Source organism: Perognathus longimembris, chromosome 12 (assembly GCF_023159225.1).
Source record: "Perognathus longimembris pacificus isolate PPM17 chromosome 12, ASM2315922v1, whole genome shotgun sequence".
In the NCBI taxonomy this organism is placed as follows: domain Eukaryota; kingdom Metazoa; phylum Chordata; class Mammalia; order Rodentia; family Heteromyidae; genus Perognathus; species Perognathus longimembris.
Window position 1 is genome coordinate 890,461 of NC_063172.1, and position 12,572 is coordinate 903,032.

At 55.3% G+C, this 12,572-nt stretch overlaps 1 protein-coding gene across 4 annotated transcripts; it reads right to left on the bottom strand.

Annotated features, from left to right (window-relative positions):
- Positions 1 to 284: 284 nt before the first annotated feature.
- Positions 285 to 9,877, bottom strand: Znf623 (zinc finger protein 623). Of its 4 annotated transcripts, none has more exons than XM_048358960.1 (2): positions 9,784 to 9,877; positions 285 to 3,110 (listed from the first exon to the last, which is right to left on the bottom strand). In XM_048358960.1, exon 2 carries the CDS (start codon positions 3,036 to 3,038, stop codon positions 1,542 to 1,544), a length of 1,497 nt encoding a protein of 498 aa, XP_048214917.1. In that variant the 5' UTR covers positions 3,039 to 3,110; positions 9,784 to 9,877; the 3' UTR covers positions 285 to 1,541. The 4 variants fall into 4 exon arrangements, with proteins under 4 accessions (XP_048214917.1, XP_048214916.1, XP_048214918.1 ...); XM_048358959.1 differs by lacking the exon at positions 9,784 to 9,877 and adding an exon at positions 9,063 to 9,363; XM_048358961.1 differs by lacking the exon at positions 9,784 to 9,877 and adding an exon at positions 5,844 to 6,261.
- Positions 9,878 to 12,572: the final 2,695 nt, after the last annotated feature.

Here is a 12,572-nt window from a genome sequence, read left to right on the forward strand (position 1 = left end):
GGTGTTGAACTACACGGAAATGGTGTCATAACACCTGCGTCTCTGCCACCTGGAACACTCCCAGTATGGGTAAGTTTTCCAGAAAAGAACACGGTATGTCCTTGATGACTGTCTGTCCACTTGAGACATCCACGGTGCCTGGAATTCACTGAAAACTTGTAAGGCCAGGCCCCAGTGGCTCACATCTGCAATCCTAGCTTCTCAGGAGGCTGAGATTTGAGAATTGAGGTTCAAAGCCATCCCAGGCAGGAAAGTCCACGAGACTCTTATCTCCAATGAACCACCAGAAAACCACAAAGTGGCGCTGTGGCTCAACGTGGTAGATGGAGGGCCTTGAGCAAAGGAGCGAAGGGACAGCACCCAGGCACCAAGTTCAAATCCCGTAACTGACCAAAAGTCAAACACCTTAAATTATGCCATTATAGACAAGACTTACATCATCTCAAAGCTGGTGGTTGGTGCTCAGAGGCAAAGACGAGCGGCCTTGCCGGATGGGAGGGGCTGTGGCCTAACCCCGCCTGCTCTCACCCCCTCCTCCTGATTGTGTGAAGGCCGCCTCTCCCGTGAGGCCACACCCGCCTGCGTGCCCCGTACCGCGGGGAGCCTGGAACCCGCTGGCCCACGTCTGTGTGGTGGGCGGCGCCTGGCTCCTCCTCTTCCACAGCTGCACCGCTGCTCCTTGTAGATCTCGGCAGGAGACGCGAGCCGGAGGCAGAAGAGACGAGAGCGGAAACGATCTTGGCGCTGGTACGACGGACACACGCGCCGCACCTGGTGTGCATCCTTGAGTGAGGACGAGGCCTGAGGGCGGTGCACGGCCAGGGCTGCCGCTGGACACGGCGGGGGGGGGCGGGGGGCACTGGGTTGGACGGGTGGCTGAGCAGCTCTATTAGGAAGGACAGACATCACCGATGCTAAGCCAAGGGCCCCCAAGCCTGGCACGGTGCCACCCCTGTAATGCCAGCCTGGCTACACAGTGACACCGTCTGGAAAAGGAACAAAAGATGCCAGTTACAGACTTTGGGGTGTCTTTTGTTGCTATGTGCTAGTCACTGGGGACACGAACCAGAAATGAGGCAAGTCATAATTCTGGTATTTCAAAAGAAACACGGAGAGGGTTAAGCAGGAAGCATCTGAAGACCGCCCGCACGGCTGAGCACCTGGGCGGGATGCTCACGAGGCTGGCGTGGAGAGGAGGGGGGCGGGGGGGGGCTGTGGAGAGCATGTGACCGGCATCCGCAGCAGCCGTGTGGCCGGGAGCTGAGCCAGCGAGGAGGCAAAGCTGCAGGACGCGGGGCAGGGCTGGGGCGGCCAAGGGAAGCACCTCGGTCCACGTCAGCGGGAAGGCCGCCTCCTCCTCCACGACAGGAAGATAAATACAGTTCTGCCCGGCAGCATTCGGCTCGAGTGCTGTCACTGTGCATACAATCTAAAAACCTGCTCTTGCAAACCCCCAGCCTCACACCTCAGCTCCAGGAAAGCTAACTGGTCCCTGGCACAGGCCCTGGGGGCAGGCTGAGCCCACCCCGTCCCCAACCGCATCACGGACTGGGGGAGTGGCTGCCTTCTAAGCCGCCCGCCGGAGCCTCCGGATCTGTGACCCTCTCGCCCAAACGGAAGGCGGCCTCGCCCAGGGGAAGCCCTTCCTGTTGGACCAAGGCGGGGGGCGGGGGCCGGGCAGCGCGCTCATAGAGCCTCTCTTCCGTGTGCATCTTCTGGTGCTGGAGGAAGTTGGACCTCTGTATGAAGCCCTTCCCACAGTAACTGCACGCGTAGGGCTTCTCCCCCGTGTGGACGATCTGGTGCAGGAGCAGCTTGGAGCTCTGGATGAAGGCCTTCCCACAGTCTTTGCACTCAAAAGGCCTATCCCCAGTGTGGATCTTCTGGTGCTCCGTGAGGTGGGCTTTCTGCAGGAAGGCCTTCCCGCACTCCTTACACTCATACACCCGCTCCCCAGTGTGGATCTTCTGGTGTCGGATGAGGTAGGAACTCAGGAAGAAGGCCTTCCCACACTCGTTACACTCATAGAGTTTCTCCCCCGTATGGATTCTCTGGTGCTGGGTGAAGTTGGACGTTTGGCTAAAGCGCTTGCCGCACTCATGGCACACATAGGGCCGTTCCCCGGTGTGGATTCTCTGGTGCTGAATAAGCTTTGAGCTCCGAATAAAGGCCTTTCCGCACTCGCGACACTCGAAGGGTCTCTCCCCGGTGTGGATCCGCTGGTGCTCGATGAGGTCGGAGCGGTGGCGGAAGGCCTTCCCGCAGTCTCTGCACTCATACTGCCTCACCTCGGTGTGGATCTGGTAATGGCGGATAAGGCTGGAGCTCCGGATGAAGGACTTGCCGCACTCGTTGCACTCGTAGGGCCTTTCTCCCGTGTGGATTCTCTGGTGGCGGATGAGCAAGGAGCTCTGACTGAAGCCTTTCCCGCACTCTTTGCATTCAAAAGGCCGCTCTCTGGTGTGAACCCCCTGGTGCCGGAGCAGGTCGGAACTATGGCAAAACGCTTTTCCACACTGCGAACACTTGAACGGCTTTTCCCCCGCGTGAACCTGCTCGTGCTCCATCAGGCTGGTGTAGTGAGTGAAGTCTTTCCCACACACGTCACACACACACAGTCCGTCTCCCGCGTGGACGCTCTGGTGGTCGGCGAGGGGCGACATCTGACCGAAACCTCTCCCACACGGACTGCGTGGGTAAGGCTTCTCCCCGGCGTGAGAGATTTGATGTCTAACTAGATCTGAACTGAATGGGAAGCTTTTACCACAAATGCCACAGGAATGCACCTCACCTTCTATAAAATCCCTTTGAAGTCTAAGAAGGCTGGAGTTCAGAAGAGAGTTTCTTCCTGACTTAGCACATACCTGGGCTGTGCCTCCTGTCTGGATTTTCCAGCGGGTCACCGTCCCCTGCCCGAAGCCCTCTCCCTGTGAGAGGGAGCTCCCCGGGCTCTGTCCCTCTGGGCTCCCCAGCCTGGACTCACGGGCTTCCCCAGACTCGGGGGCGGGGGGCTCCATCACGGTGACACTGTCCGACATCGCCTTAGGTGAATCTTCATCCTCGGAGATTCGGGCTTCAGTCGCCTTTTTGCCAGCAGCTCCTAAGACGATCTGGAACGAGAGGAGATCATGTTGCCTCCCGTTAGAGCTGCTGAGGCGAGTCAAGACTCAACTCCCACCCCCGCCTCACCTCCACGCTCCCGACTACGGCTCTGGTGTGGCCCCAGTCGGCCATCCTCACGGGGGACAGGGCTGTCTCCAGCTCCACAAGTAGTCCTTGGCACCCAGCGTTGGTCTGACCCTCAGGGCGTCCCGCGGGGAGTGGGGCAAACGGGGTAGAGCTGGGATACGACTCAAAAACCAAGACGTGTGACTGGAAGGAACACTTGCACACGTCTTACTAGCCCTTCACATCCCGCCTTCAGTTTCTACCCAGTGTGGATCCCACATTCCACAATACTGCATTTGATTTGTTCCACATATTACGCACAGAACCAATACTTGGTTACAGCGGCCGCTGTAGCATTTCTTGTGTCTTTGCAGTGCTAGGGAGCAAACCCAGGGCCCCATGAACACCCGGCCAGATCTCTACCACTGAGCTCCATTTCCTGCTCAGCAGCAGATCTGGGGTAGGACCTGCTGACCTTCTAACCTGTAATCATCTAGCTCCCTGAACTAAATCTCAGGCTGCTTAGAATGGTTACTATGGTTTCTTTCTGACTGGCGTCTCCCCTGCACTATTGTGTGTGTGTGTGTGTGTGTATACACGTGTAGGTATCGGGCTTAAACTCATGTCCTCCTACTCATTTGCCTTTTTTCCCACAGCTGGTGCTCTATCATTTGAGCCACGCACCCAGCTTTTCTGCTGGTTAACTGGACAGAGAGTCTGTCAGAACTGTCTGCCAGAGCTAGCTCTGAACCTCGATCCTCGGATCTAGGCCATTGAGAGGCTAGGGTTACAGACATCCACAAAACCTGTTACTTTGCACAGTTGGCACTGCACTCCCTCGGGTTTCATACACGCTCAACTCAGCCAACCCCGGTTACACATACTCGGAAAAGCATTGTCTGTGCTGAACATGCAGAGACTTTCTTCTTGCCCTTACTCCCTGAGAAATAGTGTAGCACCTAGTTACACAGCACTTACAGTGAGGATGGTTCAAAATGATCATTTAAAGTAGACAGGGGCAGGTTGCTGATGGCTCACACCAGTAATCCTAACGACTCAGGAGGCTGAGATTTGAGGGTCGTGGTTCAAAGCCAGTCCCGACAGAAAAGTCCACAAGACTCTGTCTCCAATTAACAAGCAAAACGTCAGACTGGAGGTGTGGCTCAGAGGGTAGAGTGTCAAACACAGAAGCTGTCCACAGGCTCTGTGCGGCACACCATCTCCTACGCAGGATCCCTGGCCTTAGTATCTGGAGAGCTGAGGGACTGTCTGCCCCATTGCTGGCCGAGTGCTCTGCACTGACAGACCTGCCTGGCGACTGAAGAGCTGAGCTGGAAATCGCCCCCCACTTTCCCGGCCCTTAACCCCACTGTGACTTCAATGAGAAAGCAGGGGCAGTGAGGCGACCCCCTGTATCCATCCACCCGCTCTCTGGTGGCCAAAGTTAAGCTGCCCTCAACCCAACTCCCGGTGCTCCCGACCTTCTCTCCCATGGCCCCTCCCACCCCCCGAGCCGCCATCCCTAGCAGTGTGGAAGCAGCTGTGCTTCCCCCCACCTAAGGCAGGAGCAGGGGAGCCGAGGCCCAGGGACTCGTGCCTGCCTGGGAGAGACGTGACCGGCACACCCAAAGGCAACCACTCGTGCCTCCATCACCTTTCCTTTCACGAGTCCTGGTTCCCATCCCTAACAATCCATCTTAACACCAAACCAGAGCCAACCATGGCTGCTCATCCAAGTCCTCCTTGCAGGGAACCTGCCGGCTGGCCGACTCCCCTTCTCCAATCTCCTTATCACGGGGTTCCTGGACTTGTCCTGCCTGGGACTCCTGGTTCTCTGCCTTCCTTACCGACGAGCAGCTGCTTCCCAACCTGCGCTGGGTTCCAGGTCCAGTGCTCAGGTCCCTGCTCCACCTCCTTCACTCGGAGGTCAGCAACCTGGTGGGAGCCCCGCCCCTTCTGGAAGCCAGCACTGGGCCTGGAGCCTGAGCTCCTTCTGACTCCCACACTCCACTGGCTCCCAGCCCGATGTCTTCACTGGACGCACTGTTTGTCCTGTTTATCAAACTTTCCCTTTTTTTTTTTTTTTGGCCAGACCTGGGCCTTGGACTCAGGGCCTGAGCACTGTCCCTGGCTTCTTTTTGCTCAAGGCTAGCACTCTGCCACTTGAGCCACAGCGCCATCTCCGGCTTTTTCCATATGTGGTGCTGGGGAATGGAACCCAGGGCTTCCTGCATACGAGGCAAGGACTCTACCACTAGGCCACATTTCCAGCCCCTGAGCTTTACGTTTACATTTTTGCTTAAGGCAAACTTTCTACCACTCGAGCCACAGCTCCACTTGTGGCTTTTCTGGTAATTAACTGGAGATAAGAATCTCACATACTTTCATGCCTGGGCTGGCTTTGAACTGCGATCCTCAGATCTCAGCCTCCTGAGAAGCGAGGATTACAGGCGTGAACCATCAGCTCCTGGTGAAACGTTCCTTCTTAAATATACTCTTTATATAGTGAGAGACCCATAGTTCCATTTGACAGGCTACAACTGGCACAATAATCCTTAACGCTGTGTTCTGTTCCTGCATCCAATCTGCCCACAACCTGTAACTGGGGCCTTCACCTGCACCCAACTCAGTCTCAACTCAAAACCCCAACGCCATTCTGCCATTTCTCATCTCACCAAGGCAGTGGTGATCTCTTCACTTGCCTCCGTTCTTCTGTTTCCTCCTTAGAGCCAGAGTGATTCCTTAAATGCATGAATCAGATGTTGGTTTTCTGCCCCAAAAGTTACCAGGCTCACCCATTCCCTGACTACTTCGAAGAAGCCAGCATTCTTCAAGTAGGTGCGACGGAGATGGCAGAGCCAACTGCCTGGCATAACTGTGCATCTGGGCCCCCCACCCATCCTGAGGGCCAGCTGTTTCCAGGGGTGCATGTTTTGGCTGTTCTTCCACACCAGGAGTTCCCAGTAGGACAAGTTCTACAAGGAAAGGCAGCAACAAGGCAGTGCTTTCAGCCAGTGAGCAGCAGAGCCTAAGTGGCAGGGTGTGAGGAAGTTCAATGCTACTCCAAGGCCTCCATGGGTCCTGTTCTTCCTCAACAGCGTCAGGACTGCAGGACCCTCACGGCCCAGCCAGGCAGCGCCGAGAACACGCCTGAGCAACCCCACGCACTCCCCACAGGCCAGGTGGACACAGGAGCAAGGGACAGCACCCAACGCCATCACCCAACCTGGAGGAGCTAAGGTTCAAAGTCAGGTCTCTCTTCCTTCAGTGCCCATTCCTCATGTAAGACCTTTATCTTCTCAAATGTCACTCTTTTTACAGGGCTGGGGATATGGCCTAGTGGTAGAGTGCTTGCCTCATATACATGAAGCCTTGGGTTTGATTCCCCAGCACCGCATATGTAGAAAAAGGCCAGAGGTGGCGCTGTGGCTCAAGTGGCAGAGTGCTAGCCTTGAGCAAAAAGAAGCCAGGGACAGTGCTCAGGCCCTGAGTTCAGTGCCCAGGACTGGCCAAAAAAACAACAACAACAATGATTATTTTGCTTACAAAACTCAGGGGCAGCACCCAGCCCTGAGTTTAAGCTACACACACACACACACACACACACACACACACACACACACACACACACACACACACACACTACTACTTAAGAGATCAGCAGGGGTTTGTAGTAGGAAAGGAAATTTTTTTGTTTTATGGTGCCAGTCCTGGAACTCAGGTCCTGGACACTATCCCGAGCTTCTTTTGCTCAAGGCTAGCAATCTACCATTTGAGCCACAGCTCTACTTCTGGACTGATTTTCTGGTAGTGAAGTTGAGGTAAGAGTTGGCATAAGTGCTTGGGCTGGGCTTTGAGCATGGATCCTAAGCTCTCCGCCTCCTAAGCAGCTAGGATTATCGGTGAGAGAAATCAGTGCCTGCTGAAAGGAAGATTACTTTTAAGGTTGTCATTTCTCTTAACTGAAAAAGGAGGGGTTGCGGTGGGGATGTGGGTGTCTTTGGATGTCCTGATATCTCATTACTGTGTAATTGTTATTTTATGTAGTGGTAGGAACTGAATCCAGGGCCTTGAATATGATAAGTACTCTACTACTCCATCACTAAGCTTTACTCCCAGACTGACTTTTATTTTTAAAATGAGTACATGCTACCTGGGAACAAGCTTTCATCTGTTTACAGGAATAGCTAGAAACTGTATGTATGTTTCTTAATAGTTTTCAGAACTTCTTTAACTTTAGAGAAAGTGTTAAAGAAATTCTTTGCTGGGGCTGGAAATATGGCCTAGTGGTAAAGTGCTCTCCTCATATACATGAAGCCCTGGGTTCGGTTCCTCAGCACCACATATATAGAAAAAAGCTGGAAGTGGCGCTGTGGCTCAAGTGGTAGAGTGCTAGCCTTGAGCAAAAAGAAGCCAGGGACAGTGCTCAGGCCCTGAGTCCTCGCCCCAGGACTGGCAACATAAACAAAAACAAAAAAAGAAATTCTTTGTTGCAGAACTGGAGTTTCAGTCGGTCTGAACCACACTCCCAGCCCTCTTTGGGTTTAGTTACTTTTCAGGTGGGGGGGGTCTTTCTTTTCTGCCCACTGCCATCTTCCTGTGGCCTCCCCCATGGCCAGGACACCAGATGTGTGCTGACTAAGGCGGGGGTCTTGCTAACTGATCATCCAGGCTGGCCTCAAACCATGATCCTTCCCATCTCTACCCTCTAGGAAAAGAGATCCTAGGGCTTGAACTCAGGGTCTGGGTGCTATCCCTGAGTTTTTGTGCTCATGGCTCTCTACCACTTAAGCCACAGCTCCATTTCCCCCTCTTTGGTGGTTAACTGGAGATGTAAGTCTTATGACTTTCCTGACTGGGCTGGCTTCCAACCACAATCATCGGGTACCAGCCTCCTGATTAGTTACGATCACAGGCATGAGCCACTGGCATTTGGCAAGAAAGTTTTAAAAAACAGAATATATCTTACTTTGAAGGAACATTTATCTCAAAACCAACAATCTTCAGTTTCTGCTTAGCTCCTACTATAAACACATCATATTCCTGTTCAGGGATTACACAGATCAGCTGGGTCTGAGTTCCCAGGTGAGTTATCAGTTGTCTTCTATGCATCCGGAACATTGGCAGTTTTTCCTTAACACTAGTTTCCTTGGAATCATATGTCCATGAATACTAAGGGTCTACTGTATAACTAAAATTAAGTCAGCACCTTTCATTTGAGGGCCCTTGAACAGAATGAATAAAAGGAAGTAAACTATGCCAGGTGTCTGGCTGATGGCATGACCCTTTCTTGTTGCAGCATGTGGAATCTGCTAGAAGAAACACCACAGCTCAGTAGTCAATGCTAAGTGTCAGCTCAGCGGCAGGGCGGGTGGGGTGTCCCTAAGGTGTCCCTTACAGCACCAGAAGCCTGGGTTTCACATCTGAGGTGGTGAAGGGATGTCCTGGCCTCCGCTGTTAAGTAGCCAGGCAGTCTCTTGCTCACAGACCACAGAAAAGGAGGTGTGTGGACAAGGAATGAGAAGAGCAGGACAAGAGGGTGCGGAGGGGGCCTCAATGCCTGTGCGGGCAGGGGTCTGTGCCCATGCCACTGCAGTCAGGGAGGAGCCTGCGCCATGTGCAAGGCACGGTTGTTCACATTCTCACAACCATCCACACACTTCCACTTGACCCACTCAAAAGTCAAAAGTAGAACTGAAGCCAGCTCTGCCAAAGACACCTACAGCTTTTCCTCTTCCTGACAAACCGAGAGTTCTTTCATCAGCCATCCTCCACAACCTGATCGGATTCATGACACCACCCTTGTTTCTGGGCCCACTACTTCTGACTACCCCATCTACAATTCCAATCGTGAGAGTTGTTGGGGTATTCCCAACTTTGCCCTCGCTCCTTACCACCCCCAACATCCTTCCAGGAGAACCGAGAATCCACCCATAGATCCAGGAGAGGGCCCGGCCCCGTGTGCAGGCGGGAGAAGCCCCTTTCTGTGCCCCACAGACGGAGGCTGGGAGCGTTGTGTTACGTCTACGACAGAGCCAAGCATGTCTCCGATCCTAGGCAGGCGGAGGACACTCACTGCTCTCCTTCGTTGGGACCAGAGCTCAAAGGGCGATGACTTCGAATACCCCAGGCAGCTGTCACCGTGAACACCACAGGCAGTCTGCTTCTAAGGCCCCAGGGAAACCTTTGGAGAAGCCACCCGGGCCCCAGGACTGGCCCGCTAGGGCGCAGCCACCGCAGGAGGGCGTGGAACGTCCACGTCCCTGGCCTCAGCACGGAGGCCGGCCGACTCCGCCGCGGTCTTCCGGGGGGGAAGCCGGAGTAACGGACCGGGCCGGCTGAGCCCTCGCCCGGGCCGACTCTGTGGGCCGCACCCCTTCCCCACCTCCAGACCCGCAGCCCAGAGAAGCCTGCGCGGAGGCCGGAGGGCCCCGGGGGCGCGCGGGCAGGCGGGACCCGAGGCCAGGGCAGCGAAGCCCGCGCGGGCCGCCCCCAGCCCCCGGCGGCTCGACTCCGGCGGGCCGCGGACAGAGGCGGGGATGGACCGCACGAAGCTGGGCCGGGCGGCCCCGGGCGCTCGCCGCCGCCGCCCGGCCCGCCCGCAGCCCCACTCACCCGCGCCCGGCGGCGAGGCCCGCGAGCCCGACGCAGCAGCCGCAGCCGGCGCGGGCCACGGCGGCACGCACCGACAAAGCCGCCGCGGCCGGAAGTCGCCTCGAGCCCCGCCCGGAGGACTTCCGGCGCCGCTCCAGCCCCGCCCGGCGCCTCTCGGTGGTCGGAGCTTCCGGCGGAAGCGGGGCCGGAAGCAGGGGCGGGCCCCTGGGACCCGGGGCGCCGGAGCCGGCCCCCGGCGTCGAGCGCTCGCCCCGCGGAGAAGCCGCCGCTTGCGGGGCGGAGCCGGGCGCGCGGGGCGGGGCCTGGCGTGCGGGGCGGGGCCGGGCGTGCGGGGCGGGGCCGGGCGCGCGGGGCGGGGCCGGGCGCGCGGGGGACGTCCCCGGAGGCCGGCCGGCCTCACCCCCAGGCCCTCGGAGCTCGGGGAGAAGCTCCGTCGCCTGGCCCGGTGCCCGCCTGGCCGAGAGGCCGGGCGCGCTGCTCAGACCCCGACCCCGCGTCCGCATCTCGCGGGTACCTGCACGAAAGGAAAAGGCCCAACGCAGCACTCCACCCGATACGGAGGGTGCGCACGCCAGACGCCCAGGGGGGCCTCGAACCCGCCGCCACCACGCCGCCCGCCCTCAGGCTGTGCCCAGCGTCGGCCCCTCGCCGGGGGGGCGGGGGGGAACGGCGCTCGGCCTCCGCAGGGCTGGGGCTGCAAAGGCGAGCGTCCCACGCACCACGCACGGGTGGTCGCGCGTGTGAGGAAGCAGAACCGGCAGGTGGTAGTGCACACGATTACACGTAGTAACTATCATTCCAGTGACGTCTGAGCCGTTTAAGCAAGCAAAATACTCTGTTTAAGTCTTGGTTCTGGGTGTAATTGGTATTTAACTTCTTTATTTACCTTAAATCTGTCTCTGGAATTTCCCCTAAACTAAAACATGCAAATTGAGTAGCGAACACGCTTGACCTTCCACCTCCCTTTCTTTGGCAAGGGTCAAGCCGCTCTAGGTCAAGCTGCTTTCCGCTGACTTGGGGCGGCTCAGCCCCTTTAGCTGGGACCGAAGGTGAATTTCTTGGTCTGGATGTATCACACAGGCACATCTAACAGCAAGATGCCCTGAAAACTGGCACCACAGTAAATACAAATCCGGGGGGCGGAGGGGGCGTGGCTGCTCACTTCAGGATGCCTGCATCGATGGCTGCTATACTTAGCCATTTTTGTTGTTGGCATTTTGTTTTATCAATTGGGTCCAGAGGAATCAAACTTGGTCCACTGTTAAATTAGTGATAAATCAGCTCTTAAGTTAGGTTCAGATATGTGAACCTTCCTATAAACAACTGGTGGGGTCTAACAAAATCTCTTCAAGAAAGTATCCTGCCTAATATGTCTACCTGACCTAGAGAAGGGATAGAAAAACAGGGTTTAAGGTATCACAAGAAATGTACACACTGCCCTACTATGTAACTGCACCCTTTTTGCACAACACCTTGTCAAAAAATTTGTGTTCAATTAATAAATTAAATTAAAAAAAAAAGAAAGTATCCCACCTGAAGATCATTATTTTTCCTTGCAAATATTCTTTGTGTTGGGAAAATGGAGGAGAATGGAAAAGGAATAGGCTGGACTCTATCCCCAACGGGCAAGGACTGTTTATTGAGGAACAGCGAGGGGCTCAGACCTTCCCATGGGATTGGAAGCTGTGCTCCTAACTGGATTTTGGGGTGGGCTTATGTGGGGCTTAGCAAGGAAATAGAAAACAGAAAACGGGTTATGGTCCCAGGGTGATGTCCTCAACCAGGCCCACAGTGGGATGCCCCACCTGGGGTGAGGAGCTATTGTCCCCTAGGGACCAAGGGTGCTGCCCTTGGCCAGGCCCAGATTGGAGTAACTGCCTGCTGACCGCGGGCGAGTGATCAAGCGTGTTGTCTTGCTTGACTTTGGGAATGCGGCTGGACTCAATCCTTCGTGTTCCATGTTTAGATACATAGAAAGAATGGGCCTAGAAGGGAGAGGCAAGTAACCAGTCCTTCATATAGCGTCTTTGGATACATAAAAAGAATGGGCTGAGAGGGGAGCAACACGTAGTTATGAGAACAAAGCAGATTCCCATCACTTTGTACCTAGAAGTCATCTTCTTAATTGACACTTGAGAAACTGTCTCAGAGCATTGCGGGGAAAGCAGACAAATGAGAAAACTATTTGCTCTTTTTTCTCCTTTTCATGAAATGTTGCCACTTATGAGGGAGCATAAAGCTTAAAGCGAAGAAAATAGTATCTGCTATTAATCAAGCTATTCAGTAATATAGCGTGTATCTGAATTCCTGGCTGTTGTTGCCCATGTCTCATTTTCCCTGTCCTAATTCACTGCTGCCAAAGAGCTGGGTGCATTGGCTCACGCCTGCTATCCTAGTTAATTAGAAGGCCAACATGAGGGCATTACAGTTTGAGGCCCCCTAGGCATAAAGTTATGAGACTCTCCTCTCCAACAATCAAAGCTAGGCTGGGTAGAACCTGCCAATTTTCCTGGCTATGATGGAATTGTAAATAGGAGAGGCCCGGCCAGCCAGGACAAACAGTGATCGGCCAAAGAGACTGGTGAGAGCTCCCTAACTCGCAAAAAACGAGGGGCTGGGGTGTGGCTAAAATACAGCCACGTTAACCCCTCCGTACGAAGAGCGACCAGGAGGGAGCAAGCTGAGAGAATCTGAATTAAAACCCCAGTCTGAGGCCTGGGGCCTGGGGTTCAGAGCCAGCCCCAGCAGGAAAGCCCCGAAGAGAGAGTGGAGTGCGGCTCCCGGAGCAG